The 16,740-nt window shown below is 35.5% G+C and overlaps 1 protein-coding gene across 3 annotated transcripts in view; it reads left to right on the top strand.

Annotated features, from left to right (window-relative positions):
- Positions 1-8,239: 8,239 nt before the first annotated feature.
- The window catches only part of LOC109546245, a 69,099-nt gene continuing 60,598 nt past the window's right edge, over positions 8,240-16,740 (top strand). Inside the window, exons 1-2 of one of the 3 annotated variants that reach the window (XM_048668461.1) lie at positions 8,240-8,257; positions 10,227-10,486. In XM_048668461.1, coding sequence (XP_048524418.1) covers positions 10,393-10,486 — 94 coding nt within the window. In that variant the 5' untranslated portion in view covers positions 8,240-8,257; positions 10,227-10,392. Of the gene's footprint in view, positions 8,258-9,641; positions 9,888-10,226; positions 10,487-16,740 lie in introns of those variants that run through there. The other 2 variants (XM_019917139.2, XM_019917140.2) reach the window with 2 other exon arrangements.

The following is a 16,740-nucleotide window of genomic DNA, read 5'->3' as shown; positions in this document are numbered from 1 at the left end:
ACCCTTGCACAAAACGACGATAATTTTTCTAATTTCATAGACAACAGAAGACTGTATTTTTTCTACATAACCCCCCCTGACTTTAAAGCTGGATCCGCCCCTGCTCTGGGCTGGGATCCGCCCCTGGACATAACACGAATAATAAGTTATAATAAATAAAAATAGCCGAAAATAAAAGCCGTCAACTTCATATTTAAAATTTGATGTCAATGCCATTTTTGAAATTGTCATGTTTTGGCGTTTGTAATTTTCCAAAGCGTACTTTTGTAAGCATATACAAGTGAAACAATGAGTGTTGAAAATTCAAGTGCTGCTTTCACGGTATGGTGTTTGATGCATATGTTGCATAAAATGTGCGCTCTTTAAAAAAATAGTGTTTTGCTTGAGGCAACATCGGCGAGCGCAGAAAAATAGACCATTTGAACGACTTTGAGACTGAACTTGTAACAAAGTTATAATTTACAAATTGTAAGTAAACTTTAAATTATGATCAATAGTTGTCTATAAACCTGCGTAATTAATTAAAAAAGCTTGTCGTTTATTTTTTATTGAAAATACTTCAAAATCTTTTATGACAGTGACACGTTCAATTTGTCAGATTTACTTTTGCGCACATGTGCGTAAAAGTAAAACAAATGAACAGTAAAGAAAAGTGCTTCTTTTTGATCATCACTTCTATTGAAAAATGATACTTTTAGATTCATTCGAATAAAAAAGACGATTAAATATCATGATTATTTCGCAGGCGGTTCACGATTGACTGTGCCAGACTATTGGGCTCCACTAGGTGCGAACAGGCCATACAAAGTGTTCCAAAGTGGCCTGACCAGTTTATTTTTTGTTCAAGTTGCCCCGTTTTCTCCGAGAAATGTAAGGTGCGTTCAGTTTCTTTATTTTGTGGACTTTTTCACTTTTTGCCAGTTTACGATACATAACAGCGCGATGCGTAATAATTTCCAATCAACGAGATCACTTGCCCGGAGTCATCTGACGCCTCTTGATTGGGAAAAGCAACAGATTTTCAGTGAAAAAACTCGACTTTTTTTGTTGAATTTTGGTCCTATTTTTTTCCGATTTCCTTATAATTTGTTTCATTCAGAGAATTGCTTACGCGATTACTCTTCTGAAGAATGAACGTTTGTCTCGCTTTGCGCGATTTCTATCTGCAGAAACTCAATGGAATCACGTGCTTCTCATGAATGGCAAAAATTTTAACTAGGTCAGAAAAATTTACGTTTATGGCGTTTCAGAGCTGGGCTGAATAGAATTTAATTTGGAAACCGTCTTGTCGAACGAACCTAAATATGGAAATTGAAAATCAGATAAAAACGCGTCACTTTTTCTCGATGGTTTTTTTGCTTAAAGCCAAGGAAAGTGAGTTTTCGGTCCTGTTCGAACTGTATTGCACCGATATCTGGAATAAGATAACAAGCATTACATTTAAACGGAGGCAAATTTCAAAATCGGCCAGGCAACTTGAACAGCGGGCCTTCACCTCGATAAATTCTTGTAGAAAATCATAAAAACTCCATGTAAATAGTGTCTATATACTTTGTACAGCCAATAAGTTGTCCAATCGAGAGGTGCAATTGAGTACAGTGTTAAGCTTAGGAAAGAATTTTAAAACTGTTATCAAGGGCAATATCTTGCGAAAGTATGCTTTATACAGGGTATTTCAGGACGAGATTTTTACGATCTAAACACAAAACGGGACAGACTTTCTTCAGTCAATTTGATAGATTTTCGTATTGCAATGCAAGAAAAAAACCGAAGAATTGATTGTTTTCTTACATTTAGAGGAACTTTTAGAAACTCCTCTGAAAGTCAATGCTCACATGCTTTATGATTGCCCGAATTTGTTCATTGTGTACTTAATTGCTGTGGCATTCGTGATCAATTATTTTCATTAGATTCACGGAACTAACTCAATGGAAAAAAGGTGAATAATATACGGACCTTCCACATAATATACATATCAACTTATGAGACGCCACGTAATGGGAAAAACCTTAAAATGGAAAAGCATTGACCTACATCCGACCAGCTTAATTTTCGTGGTTTCTCAAAATTACTTCTTCAGATCTTTATGGTTAGTTTGTTAATGAAAGCTGCCGCTGTTAATGATGGTTTAGTCAGGACATTTCAATTTTTACAAAAATGTGTTCTTTGCTGCATATAAATTCATGAAAATATTCACCAAAAAGTAAACAATTTTTGCTGAGTAAACTGGAACATTCACAAATTCAATCCGCAATCCATCAAAATGTTTTCGATGACCACATGAGCCAGGTATTTGTGTGCTCAATTAAATCGAGCGCAGGCAAAAAGTCTTCATTGTTCGTGTTAAATGATGGTCACTTATGTATGTGGATACATTAGCATAACAATTAAGTGAAAAAACAATGCAATGCCTCTCGAGCGAATGAAACTATGTAGTTGGCGGTTGATTGGAAAAAAGCAACTTGTTTTAGCTTAGTGGCTTTGAATTTGTTGTATAATGTACAAATCACATAATCCCGTGTTGACTTAATTTCGAAACTACTTCAAGTGAAAACCCGTTGACAGGTTCAAGCTTGTAACTGGGCTTAGATTTCAATAGATATGATTTATTTATTTTAATGTTGGTGCTACTTATTATATGCAGAATTTAGCGCAGATCAATATTTATAGATTAGTGGTCCGCAGGTCTGATTGTTGAATAGCAATGAATGCCAGGTGCAAAAGCAGCTATTCATACATTGGCCACAGCATCTTCTTTGTTAAATCAAAACTATATTACTTTTACCTTGTCCTTAATACGGCTGTTTTATAATATAATGCAGTAAACAACTGCATAAGTTTAAAAACTTTGTCTCATACGAAGGTGACTTGCTTTAAGGACAGTTATATAAAATTAAAATTTCAGGCATTAGCCAAACATGTTACCTAAATTGGCTCATACATATTTATGTGCATTTATACAGTGCGAGTCTCTAATTTGGAATTAATTTAGTAAATCAAAAACAGGTTTTTTTTCGGAAATATCCTCGGACACGTCGATTACAATTTTCAGTTGCGCTCTTGCTGCATGGAAATGATTTGCAGAGTGTTCCAAAATTCCTCAAAATTAATTTTTTGGTTGCGTTTTCAACGGTTACAGCAAGGAATATGTATCACTAGCTGACGATATCCTAAACGGAACTCAAACTCGTTTTTAACATTTGTAATTATTCGGCAGAACTACCCATATAACCAGTGGGGCTTCATTTCGTCAGCTTTCAGTGCCTCTGTCTGGAAATATTCACGGTCAGGTGAAAAAATAAAGAAATCAGGAAACAGAGTAGCCAAGTTCTGAACTAGTTCTTCTTGCAATAACTGCAAATATTCGACTTTATTGATATTTTCCTTGAGGAAAATCGGCTTCCCCTTGTCCAATCTGTTTTGTCTGTAATACGTCCGTTTTATGTGTTTGCGCCGCTTTTAACTCACTTTCAAAATAGGATTGTCCATTAGAAAAACAGTAGATGACCTCATATCTCGTATTTAAAACACCAATCGATTTGTTTGAGGATAGAGATTTAGAAAACCCTGTCTTTGTTTTATTGAATGTATTTAACTTTGAGACCCGCGATGCTAAAATCCAGCAACAGAAAGAAGACCAAGCCCGATTATATCACAAATTGCAAATGTTTATCACATCAGATTGACATTAGCATAACGACTTGTCGTAATGTACTTTGTTAGCATTCCTGCATGCTATTTAATGCACTATTGTTTCAACGTTGAAATCGGTTTGCAACAGAGAAAATATTGCGCGAATTTGGACAGGGTTTGGTGCTACGTGATTTGGTTGTCTTCCCAATCCAAAGTAGACCATTACGAACAATGTCTGTATACAAATTTGATCAATATTTTAAGCACTAATGATGGTTTTTGGTCCAACTAACTCATCTACATACTTAAACAGTCTGCACAGGCAACCACATGTCAGTAACTTATGCGGTAACAGTAAATACTGCTGAAATAGCCCAGGTAAATAAACAATGATGATCAATGGCGGTATTTCTATTGTAGAATCGTTGGCTGACAATTATTTATGTAGTTAAATGTACAAGGATGACATAATTTGCGCGATTGCCCCGAGCATAAAATAAATTAGTTAAGTGAGAATGAAGTAATTAGCAATTATTGTAAATCTAAAACGTTCCCTTCCATTACTGTCCTGGCGGCAGTTTCAGTGTCTATTTTATTTGAAAACGCGCATCAATATTCAGCCGCAAAAGATTTGTAAAGTTCAAGTTTTGGTCAACGAGTTTCGGCATTTTTTTTATCCACCGCTTTGGTTAGCAACAGTCCATTGAGCTCAAAAAACACGCATGCAAAGTTCCGATTTTTGTTCGAAAAATCATTTGAATTCTACATCATTTTCGTCTTAATGAGCCAAGAAATGCAACAAACTCATTGAAAAACACGCTAGAATCTTCAGATACGAAATAATCGACATTTTCAGCTCATTTTAAGCGTTTTAGCATTCACAATTTTTAACCGACGATATTTAATTTACGTAGACCTAAACACTTTAAAGATGCACATTGGGGATCTTCTGAAGTCGAAAGCAATCCATCGAGATAAAATAACACGCATGCAATTTTTTAAATTTTTGACCGAAAATTTCTTAAGGGGTAGAGGTGGATTTTCGGAAAAAATGTAAATGTTGCCAAAATTCTTCGAATTCTACATCATTTTCGTCTTAATGAGCCAAGAAATGCAACAAACTCATTGAAAAACACGCTAGAATTTTCAGATACGAAATAATCGACATTTTCAGCTCATTTTAAGCGTTTTAGCATTCACGATTTTTAACCGACGATATTTAATTTACGTAGACCTAAACACTTTAAAGATACACATTGGGGATCTCCTGATGCCGAAAGCAATCCATCGAGATAAAATAACACGCATGCAAATTTTTTTATTTTTGACCCAAAATTTCTTAAGGGGTAGAGGTGGATTTTCGGAAAAAATGTAAATGTTTGCTAAAATTCTTCGAATTCTACATCATTTTCGTCTGAATGAGCCAAGAAATGCAACAAACGCATTCAAAAACACGCTAGAATCTTCAGCTACGAAATAATCGACATTTTCAGCTCATTTTAAGCGCTTTAGCATTCACGATCTTTAACCGACGATATCTTCCTGATTATACACCCAAATACATTTTCTATACATGTTGAGGAGCTCTTAGGTCGAAAGCAAAAATTTTTATTTTGGACCAAAAATTTCATAAGGGGTGGTCGATTTAAAAAAAATTAAATTATCTCAAAATGCCTTAAATTCTGCGTCACTTTCATAAAAATAAAACAAGGAATGCAACGAACTCATTGAAAACACACCAGAAGCTTTAGATCCGAATTAATTTACTTTTTTGGATCATTTTAAGACGTGCACCCTGAAAAGCTCCTTTGGTCGAAAGAAATCGATTGAGCTAGAAAAAGTCGCATGTAAAATTTTCATTTTTGGCCGACAATTTCATAAAGATCAATTTAAAAAAAATCCTCTCAAAATGCATCGAATTCGACATGTCAACAACATAAGAGATTTGAACCTGTTGGTGAGTGTCAGCTAGTTTTTATTAAATATTTCAATAATCTTGCTAAGGAGGAAAGAATATTTTTTCGTCATGGCTTAGAAAGTTATCTTTTGCGCGCCATCCAGAGCTGAAAATTCAGCGCAAAACATATAACTTACAACTCAAATTTATCCAGGGTATGTAGGTAGGATTTATAGGTATACCTATTTCAGACAATGAATTTTTCGAACAAAACGGCAAATGTAAGCATGTGGAAATGATTGAAATATGGAACAAATATGCATTTACAAGACAGGCAGAAAAAGCTAAAAAAAATAGAGTTAGTATCTAAACTAAAAGTGCTATTTTGTTAAATTAAAGTTAATGCGTCGAGCTTTAAAAAGTGATAAAATGTTCAGATAATTTTTTCGGCAATTCTTCATTTCCGATTTATTTGCAACCTACAATTGTTTATACGGTTTAGGGACGTTTGTCACTTTGTTGCAAATGCAAACTATGGTTTTTTTAAAATCTACCAAGGTATAGAGGCAGATTATGAAAAAATCTGAAAACGAAAAAGTGGCATAACTTCAACACAGTTTTTTTGCTTTGAAAATGGAAATACGTGGTCAAATTTTTTCAGTTTTGTTTTTCTATTTCTGAGTGCAAGCGATCTTTTATAGACATTTTACTTATTAATGAGAATAATTATTGACATTTTATGATTAAAACCTAATTTTCTCATTGCAAGTCCATAATAAAAATGAAAGTCGCTTTATTCTTCATCTGTAAAATCCAAACGGTATCGAATTATTCCCTAACTTCTAAATTCTGCTGGAAAACTCGATATCGCAAATAAAAAAACAAACAATATTAAGTTGATCCGATTTAACAGTTTTTATCCCTAGTTTTCTTAATAAAATTGCATTTTTTAATATACATATTTCGAAATTACCATTTCCTCCAGTGGAGTGGAAGTCAAAATTGACGCTACTTAGCAGGATTAAAAAAAGCTGTAGGGACTTCAAAATCATGAAAATGCGACTTGTTTGATAAACATTGTTTCTACCTTCATTTATATGTAAGTTTCTTTTGAATCAGCTACCTTTTAAAAATGAAGCGTATTTTTCCTCCGCCTGATTTCCTTGTAAATTTCGCACTTTGTTACAGTTATTTCAGATAAATATCAGCAATACGATGCCTTTTCCCTTTTAAGTTCTTCGATATTTTCATGTCTTAAACACATTTCTAATTTCGAAACTTCTGCTATTGTTGAGCTTTTATTTTCCTTTCGTCCATATTCGCCTTATGCCAAATTCTCAGTAGTTTTTCTACTATCGCGGTCAATTGCATAATCTGGCCGGGATATAATAGGAAGCCGCGATGTGCAGAAAAGAGAAATTGAATTAATTAGAATCTAAGAACTGGGAACTGGGTGAAATTATATTTTTATCACCCATCTTTAAAATCAATACGGAAGAAGAAAACTACTTCCAGCTAGCATTATGTAAACATGTTTCAGTCGGACATGATTTTTAATGAACTATTAAGCTAATTTGTTCCTAAATGAACGGCGTTTTAATTGCCAAACAGTGATTCCCCTTTAAAACTGGCTGTATAATTGAATTTGGCTGACCATAACTGGAGTATTTTGCGATTCTAATTAAGTTTTGTTTATAGTTTCCAAACTTTGTCATTGAGAAACTCAATCAGGAATTATTAGAATAACTGTCGGATTTCTTCAGCTTCCTATTAAATTTTGTTGTTTGAGAAAAGAACAAAAAAAGCTATTAATTAAGTGTTTCGTGTTGTGACTTCAGTCAGGAATTAGCAAGTGATACGCAAAATATTGAGCATTTTCTTTTGCCGAATGCAAAAAAGCACTTTCCAAGCCAAGAAAATGAGGACAAGGTTTAAAGGCACATTAAAATTGATTATTTGCTTTTATTAGATATTTTTTACGTGTAAAGCGAAATTAATCCGTTCAATTCAGATGAACGTAATTAATGGAAAAAATGAACACTTTTTGCAATCTTCTCTTATGTTGTGACTAATGAACCTTGGCAGAGACAACAAGAGCAAAAATCGTGGTTATTTAAGATTAATTGATCGAGGCAATTTTCCCAAGACTGAATGCCAATTCCCTGAGTTTAACCCGTTTTAACAGGCTTTAGAAGCTTTAGAAAATGAATGTTTTTAATTGGTTCAGGTTCATCCTGGAAGATTCCGCCCAAGCGGATGGAGGCGAGTTTTTTGCGACGTTCCTCCGCAGTCAAGGTGAGTGTTTCAAAATTACTTTTTTTCCCTCCCTGGATCATTAAAATGCCAAAGAAGGCAGGCAAAGTATCCAATCATCTTCCACTGAGGCACCAAATCCGATTAGAAAGTAGTCCCCCATAGACTGTCTGACACCAAGAAATCTTTGATACCTTCCTTTCGAGTGGCATGCGACGAACATATACCATTCTCATTTTCAGTTCACCGTTATTTCACGTACCAAGTAGTACCGAGTAATTTTTATCCGGACTCTTTAGCCGATTCGACTATTTATTTGTTTATTGACTTGATGTTGATACTTCGGGTGGTTTGTTGGCTGTGCTTTTCTGTGATCTGTCATTGTGCTGGAAGGATGCAAAGTGACTGGTAGTGGATAGTGCAAGGACTACTAATCTACCCGACAATAAGTGGTTTTCATTGAAAATTCCTTCGGTAAATGTTGTTGCGAACAAATGGGGGGCTGAGTTGGTTTGTCCACAATTCCACAACCGCAATTTTCCTGCTTTAGGCTTTTACCAGTATCGGGGAAAACCTTTTAGGCTTGTTAAATAATGCTTGCTGATAACATTTACGTAAAAATTCCAAGTGTCATGTGAAAAATACCAGGCAGTACATGTACAGAGTTTTGCTTCCAATGAACCTTGACCAATGAATCTAATTGCATCGTTATTGGCACGTAATTCACACTTAATGAGTCGATTTTCTACATGCATTTTATCCAAATTTTGTTGTATTCATGCTTGCTTGACTGTGGGTGCTAATTAGATGGTGCTAAGAAGTCGAAAAAGCTACAGCAAAAGGAAGCGGGGAAGCACTTTCCTAATTGGCAGCACGCGTTTGGATAAGTAGTCTAGTTAACAGAAAACTTAGTACTCGCGGAAACTTTTTCGCTCATTTTTTCACCTTGAATTTCCCATTGTTGTGTCGGGTGCGATTGAGGTCGGTGCAGTGTGGTTTCATTTACCTAATTAATTGTCAATGGCGTCATTTTTTTCTATTTTATTCGGATATTAGAAGATTGGGTAAGATATGCATCAAGGTTCATTTTTTCTTTCAATTTTCAACGAGGATTTTTTCATTCTTTACTTGTTAACACTTTGTAACAACAAAGGCCACATGTGCTATACAAGTTATCCCCGGATGGAATCGACATTGTCATTGCGTTTTCAAACTTTGCCTTCGAAGATAAGGAACTGAATTTTTGGTAATTGAATTCGTTCAAAAGCGATTTTTTTGGTATAAATGGATATTTTTGAGCCCAGTGGTTTGCTTTCGTGCAACATCAATGCAGGATTGTTGATTTAGACAAAAAGTTTCAAGTAAAACGAAGCTTGCAGACCGTGACAAAATGTGTGCAGAGAAAAAATGTTTGAGGAAAAGGAGGAGTTTTATTCCAGACATGTACCATGTGTGGTCTACAAGCTCTGTTTGACTCCTTTGGGCGGTAAAAAATCGATATTTTTGCCTTCATGGTGCAACAAACGTGCTCTTACATACGCACTAGTTGCATTTCCATGAAAACCGCTTGATCCAAAGCCTACTTATTGCAATCTCGATAGAGCGATTGCGGTCGAAGTGCGTCAGTTGCACCATGGGCTTGAAATCTACGTTGTCATCAAGTTTTAAGGCGCTGGTAATTTCTTGTAAAAATGTCTCACTTGATTTCAGTCTTCCGCAACGAGCACAGGATCAATTTAAAAATTTGCAAGAAAATATCCTTCAAACATTTTACGTAAATCTTGTTCAGTCCACGTCTCGGGTCTCGTTGTCGTGGCATTTATGACCCCTTATTGAAGATATCTCTAGAACACGCTGCTTGGCCTATGAAGAAGACATCTACGTAATGGTTAATTCAGTAAGAAGCCTGTTCAGTTCCAAGCACTTCTCGTTTGATCCACTGCGGTCGCAATTCATAGATTCTTCGGAAATTTTCGAAACTGTGTGTTCGAAAACGTTGTGATTTTGAGTTGTAAAAATTGTGCAAAAACCCACCGGGGTGATCAGTGGTTGAACTTTGGGGAATATTTTGGCAGGTTCTAAGGGAAGTTTTCGATCCTAATAGGTGAGTCCAATCGAATCAATTATAATTGATCTTAGTGAGAAGTCTTCACCAGATGGTTCAACCTATTGGTTAATTGGTATGTTTGTGCGCCTTGCACGACTGAGGCCATTGCAAAAGGCCACATTTCTCCTTTTTGCATCCACAAAAGATTTTGAAGTCGTTGTTTGAAGGCATGAATTCCGCTTTATAGGATGAACGATTGACATTCGATTAACAAAAGTCTCCGAGATTTTCCTGTGAGAATATGTGCTAGTGAATATTCTTAAATCTTAGTGATCGGATATCTAATTTCCTGTTATTCAAGTGAATAAGTTTTATTAATTAACTGAATTGTTTCAGATAGAGCCTTGATTAGTGTCTATTTGGCGAACATCAGTGTTCATGTCACCGTCATTCAACATCATGAAAAATTGGAAAGTGTTTTAAAAACCGTTAAGTGATTTACTGTGATATTTGCGTCGGTTGAGTCGGTGTTTTTTGTGATACTTTCAAGTTAACAAGCAAAATGTTGAACTGTACGGACCTCGAGTGTATCCTGCACCATCACCACTACTATGCCCATCTGCATCACCTCAAGCATGGAACTCATGTGGATGAAGGTGAGTCTTTTTTGACCTGATTATTATTACAACATTTATTTTGCTTAGCGGTTATTCCCTTCAACATCTACGCCGCGTTTTTTACACGATTTACATTTAACTAATGCAGCCTTTTCCATGTTATGTCTAATTGATTCTTGTGGATTAATGCACTTATCAGTTGGCAAATCGTTTAAATTCAGCGATAATTACTGCAAAATATCTATGTCTATTATTAGTTGCGGTTTGGTCGCATACAAATATGTAGGTGATACAACCTCATGCGATATAAATGTATGCGTTTCACAATATGCCAATGCTACCACGATCAGAACAGATCGCATTTTGCAACCATCCATCAGAGGTTATCGGCTCGTAATGTTTTCACTTAATGTCAGTTTGTCTGTTATTTATTTGTTCTGATGATAAAAATGGTTTCGGAATTATCCGTTTACAAATCAAAGGTCACATTTTGAACCCACAATGTTGTCCACGACATGTTCAAATGAACTTGATAACGAGCCGAATGATTCCCCACACCCTGTAACTGGTTGTAATCGGTCAACGATTTTTAACCGCCTCATAAAAGTGGCCAGTTCTTAAGTTGATGTCCTTCTGCTAACTTAATCGCCAATTCAGCAAAGGTGAAAAACGTATCAAGGCTGCTGATGTGGTTGCAGTCGCACTGTTATGTAAGGCTGCCATGGAATGTTCACACTGCAGAGATTTTCTTCGGCAGGAAAATCAACTCACTAATTGACCGACTAATTGGCGACCCAAACCAAAACCATGACAACTAAATTGAATGGCTCTTCGCTCTTCCAGCCAATGGAAACCGCGGCAATTTAACATTTATAATAATCATCGGTTTCTCTCCACTTGGTCACCGGACGATCAGTTTAATATCCATTTTAGACACGTTTTCACTTGGCCACCAGTGTTGGGAGTGTTTACGTCCATTACTTAATGCATAAAATAAATAGATAGTTGGAAATGCTTTCTCTTTGTTTGTTATTTGCCATTTGCGTCATTACTTTTCGTCTGTTTGGATCATCTTCATTCTATCACATGAAGGCAATAGCTAACTGCTTTCGACTGGTATTGACCACTTTCTTCAACAACTCGCTGTTTCTTTCGTCCCAGTTTCCGCCCGGCTTATTCCTAGTCAGAAATCAAACACCTGATTCGGTCTAGTACTCATTCATTAGTACCAATGGGTACCACACTATGGGTTTTTTATTTATTTATTATTAAGGGCAAAGCAGGTTTGAAAGCTTTTATAAGGCAATGAAGAATGTTAAATTGCAAAGCTGCATGATGAAAATTTGCAACTGGGGACCCCTTTTGAAGGTACCGCAGTCGAGCCAATTGCCCATGGCGGCGACTCATTGGAAGATTAGCCTGCACAATTGACGGTAATTGGAGGTATCCTTATTTGTCACTAAACGCAACGTCTTAACCTTCAATTGCTGATGGTTCTCTACATCAATGACTTGGTGGAAACACAACAAGAAATTGACGCATTTGGCATTAACATGCACCATTTTCATACCTTGGCGCAGTCAGGCCCCGAAAAACAAAAATCGACTTTTAAGTACGAAATTAGTTATATCAACTGTATGGACTAACAAGAAAACGGTTTGCAACCAAACAATAAAAACGCAAACATTGAGCAACAACCGTTTCGAAATAGTGCTACAGCTTTATGTAAATACAAAAACGCTTTAAGAACGGTCTGATTAAATTTAAACAAAAACAGTTAAGTTATGCACACATAAACAATGGATTGATTTTATTAGAGAGTATATATTAATTAAGGACAGCATTTCATTGCAATTGGAACCAGATTATGGGGCTGTTTGCAGGGTTTCTGTAGAGATTAACTCTGGCGTTGTAGAGGAAATATTGCCATAGAATAGGTGACCAAACCTAATTGAATGACGATATCAATACATAAATTGATGACGCTGAAGATGAAACTCATTTACTTTATAGGCAGCCTGTAATCATGATTTTGTAATATTTTGGTAACATTGATGGTTTTTCAATCGAAGGTTGTACTCATATGGGATTAGCGCGGTGCTTGTTGTCGCAAAGAATTATAAAAGATAAATAATGATGGCAGTGAAACCAATTAATTTTTCGGGTTTTAAAAAGAAGTTTTTTCAACGACGACTTTAAAGCTCGAAAAACTTACCAGTTTCAAGCACTGGTCGCCAAAGTCTAACGCTCTTCATTGATGGCATGGATTGTTAAAATTCCAGATACAAGAATTGGCTAAGAATGCTTCCAACTCTATCAAAATCTGATTATGTGGAATTAAATTGGATTCTTGTTGTTCGCATTGCCGTCTTAGAGGCTTTCGGCAAAATCCTTTCGGGATTTTGCATATTCTTCTTTATTTTCTTTTGACTTTTGCTGTATCAGAGTGTTTTATTTTCTCTGTTTTTTTTGCAGTTGTTTTTGGCGTTCTTTGTCTCCTTCATTTCTTCCTACTTTTCTTCTTCACTGTTGTCGTAATAATTTCGTCCATTTGACTCCAGAAACTTTCAGCAGCATGATTTTGGTTCAGCGTATTAAGATCTTTTCCGATCAGGTTCACTTTGTGGCTGTGTAATTCGTTAACATTACAAACAATTTTTTTAAATTAATACGAAGAGACTTTTTTGCAAAAACTGTTATATTAATTAATATAGTTACTAAGGGATTGTTGAAATTTCGAACGCATAGAAACTGATTACTTTTTTTAATTTAAAAGCAAAATTGGGCATTTTTCTGCACTTTGGCAACTTCTCCTGAATGAAGCAACTCAAAAGCTAAGTTCTTCACTTGAAAATTTCCCGTCATACGCTCCGTTTTGATGTGATATGATTTGTATCGAATTCTTATGATTTTTTTTTAATTAAGAAAAATCGGTTCTAGTTATTTGCTATAATAAATTAACGCCACTACAAGCATTTTTAGGTAAACTTTAACAACGTTGTAGAACCGCAAAAATATGATTTACACAAACCAACGAAAACAGTTCTGCATTACCACAATTGATTCTAATTTAACTGTATAATTCAAAGAACCGCATTAATAATAATAATAAGGAAATGGAAGGAATGAGCATCTAGGCATCGCATTGATTATAAAATCTATTCAACATGCTCTTTGTCTTCGTCGCAATGCTCCATTACCACGTAATGGTTGGAAATCGTGAACGAAAAAAACAATATGCATTTCGTAGTAAATAAGCATTTTCATTTCCTTATTTACGTCTGAATTGTGTAGTGAGGCGTTTCGATCATCAGCCATACACCACAATCTGAAATAAAAGTGAATTTGCTTTTACCATACTAAATCTAAAAATAAACAATTATTGGTTTTTCATCGTGGTATGTGCAACAATAAACCAGCAATTTGTAGAGAGTTTTTTCAACTTCGCTAAATGTCGCCGATGGGAGATTTTTATTGTTTTTGGCGCGACCAATTTCGAATCGAGCCTTCCAATGAGCACTTTGATTATTGCAACTTTATTAAGCTACTTTATAGGTAAATGTCAGTAGGTTTATTGTTATTAGCATAGCACCTAGATGGGTTCATTTAAATACTTTTATGGATGCCGAGAAAAAATGGGGATTCAGCCCTCGATTAATTTTCGTAATTACAGGGTGTTGGCCGCGGTATTCGAGATACTTGGAATATGAATTATCTGGATAGTTTTTGGCAAAAATTGTTTTGTTTTGTTTGTTGTGTTTTAATTTAGCAAGTCGCATTAGTAGCTTACAAAGAAGTTATTGAGCTGCTCAATGTGCAATCAATTATTCAATCCTCCCTTGCAGCTCTCAATCCCAGGTTCCATATAGTTTTTGAGAAGCATAACTTTTGCCCGAAATTAACAAAATTCCCAAATAGTAAAATTTTAATAAAAATTAAATTAATAAAAGCAATACACCTCACACCTCAACGAACACCATGTAGTAAGTCTAATGCGTTTAATGGGATTCGACTAGAAATTTTTTATTGGTTGACTTTATAAGCTCTCGTGGGATTGAATCGTTTATCAATGGGCACGGTGATTTTTTCCTTTAAGTGTGTTATTTCTAAACATTAGCTAGGATTTAGTAGTTTCTCTAGTCATTGTGGTCTTTTTATCGACGCCAAACTGTGCCATAGACAAGCCCGATTGGCAGAAAATAAATTTAGTAAAAGTGAAAGCAACAAAAGACGGTTTACCATAAACTTTCCCATTTTTTAACGCTGTCGAGTAAATTGCAGATGGTTACAAGGCGTTTTTCGCCTCCTTTGAAGCCCGCGCCATTTACGGATTATCAGTTATCATTAAAATTATTTTTACAAGAATAAATTTGTTCTTCCATTCAAAGTCCCTGTATGTTTATTTTAAAAAATCATCAACAAAACATCGCTTTTCCCATCGTTCCGCATTTTAGGTTTCCGACGAATTCTCGTTTTCCGGTGCCGGGTCCACATTGTTTATGTTGCGTGTATTTGATGCAGATTTGTTAATTGCAGAAATGCGATCGTATGTAAATTGATCATTAAATTTGTTAATTACCACCTATTGTTAATTTGTTCTGTGTGCGCATTTTAATTACAGCATTATTCGTTTTTGATTCAAGTTCCTAATTTAATAAATCAAGCCCAATGGAATAATGGAAAAATGTAAAAGCATTCTAAAATTAGCGGAATGTCGCTTATTTTTACAAGTACACGCGTCCAATTTATAAGCATACATCGAACATTTACGATAATTTTAACAAGCAAACTAACGAAATATCGCAAACCAATATTTGGTTTAAGCCGCGTCAAAAATTAACATCGATCTCTTGTATTTTCGAATCCATCGGGTACTAATTGAAGGTGTAAAAAACTTGTTAGAGATGTTTAGCTGGACTTTGGAAGCCCCTGCAAGTGATCAGTGTTAAATACAGCAAGTATTTAATACTGAAAATAAATCGCAATGTCGACTTTAATTTGGCCACAGTTTTAATACTTGTTTTGTAATATAAGAGTTTTGTTGATTTTCCGATTCATCTCTTAAAGAATGAGTTTCAAAGAGTCTTCGCATTGTTAAACGCTGTTTTCTAGCAGAGATTGTTTGGCGATTGCCGAAGGATGATGCTAAAGCTCCACGCCGAATGTTAAATAATGTACACAAAAAACGTTTGGTTACGACTTACATCTTTCGGTCATCCCGAAGAAGATTTTCGCCAAATCAAAACCAGTTTTGGAAAACGATTTATGCAGAATCGTTGACCTTTTTTGCAACTGGCCAAAAAAATACGACTTTCGCAGTAATTACGTACTCTTTCTGCTAGCCCCCATCATTTATCATTTGGTTTTTGTGCGCATTGAAGAACCGTTATTAAGGATTTTTCGATGACACTTGTTTACTAGTCCTGATTCTTCAATCGGTTTCTGCTACTCTGGCTAACTGTAATCTTGTATAAATTAAACAAACACGTTTCGTGTTCTTGTATATTAGTTGCTACAAATATATTGCTTCCGCAGAAACATTTGTAAGTGAGCCCAAAGATTCCGCAGGAGGCCGATCAAGTGTTTAAAAATGTTTGAACAAAAACATTGAAAGAAACCGCACCAATATGGAACCGGTGCTTGTGCTTGCTGGTTCCACTTTGTGATAAGGATGTTCAATGCTAAATTATCGGTACGATGTTAATTTATCTAATTTGCTACTAGGTGATAGATATCATACATAGACTACGTGAGGTTGGAGTATATATTACATTTAGTACCTACAATGGGCCCAGTTTTTATAGTTGAGTACTCAGTACTCTCCAAGTGAGCTTCTATTACCCATTAAAAGGAATGACGCCAATTTTGAATCACCCTGTATAATCATTTTGGCGTATCGCCATAAAAAGTCCGAAGGATTCAAATCAGGCGATCTTGCCGACCATTCTATTAGTCCGTGTCTTGCTATCCTAATCCTTCTAATACTTGGAAAGATAGATTAAATATCTTCTGACGTTTGCACGAAAATTGAGTAGAGCGCCATCCTGTTGGAACCACAAGTTTCATTTGCTTAGATGGGAAAAACACGGGATTAGGTCGCCTTCAAAAAAATCTAAATATCGTTGGGCTGCTAAAGTTTTTTCAAAGAAAGAAGGCCTTTTTCTCAACTGTTCACAATACTCGGTATGGATTTCCATATGTCACCGTGAATTTGCAATTTGTTCAGTACCGAAAATTTCCTTGTTGAGATTTTTTTATCGGGCATAATTTCACTTAATCGTGTCTGCGATCGG

This window comes from Dendroctonus ponderosae, unplaced genomic scaffold (assembly GCF_020466585.1).
Source record: "Dendroctonus ponderosae isolate FM_Combo_2020 unplaced genomic scaffold, Dpon_F_20191213v2 Dpon_F_20191213_7, whole genome shotgun sequence".
Lineage (NCBI taxonomy): Eukaryota > Metazoa > Arthropoda > Insecta > Coleoptera > Curculionidae > Dendroctonus > Dendroctonus ponderosae.
This window is presented reverse-complemented; position numbering and strand designations above follow the sequence as displayed.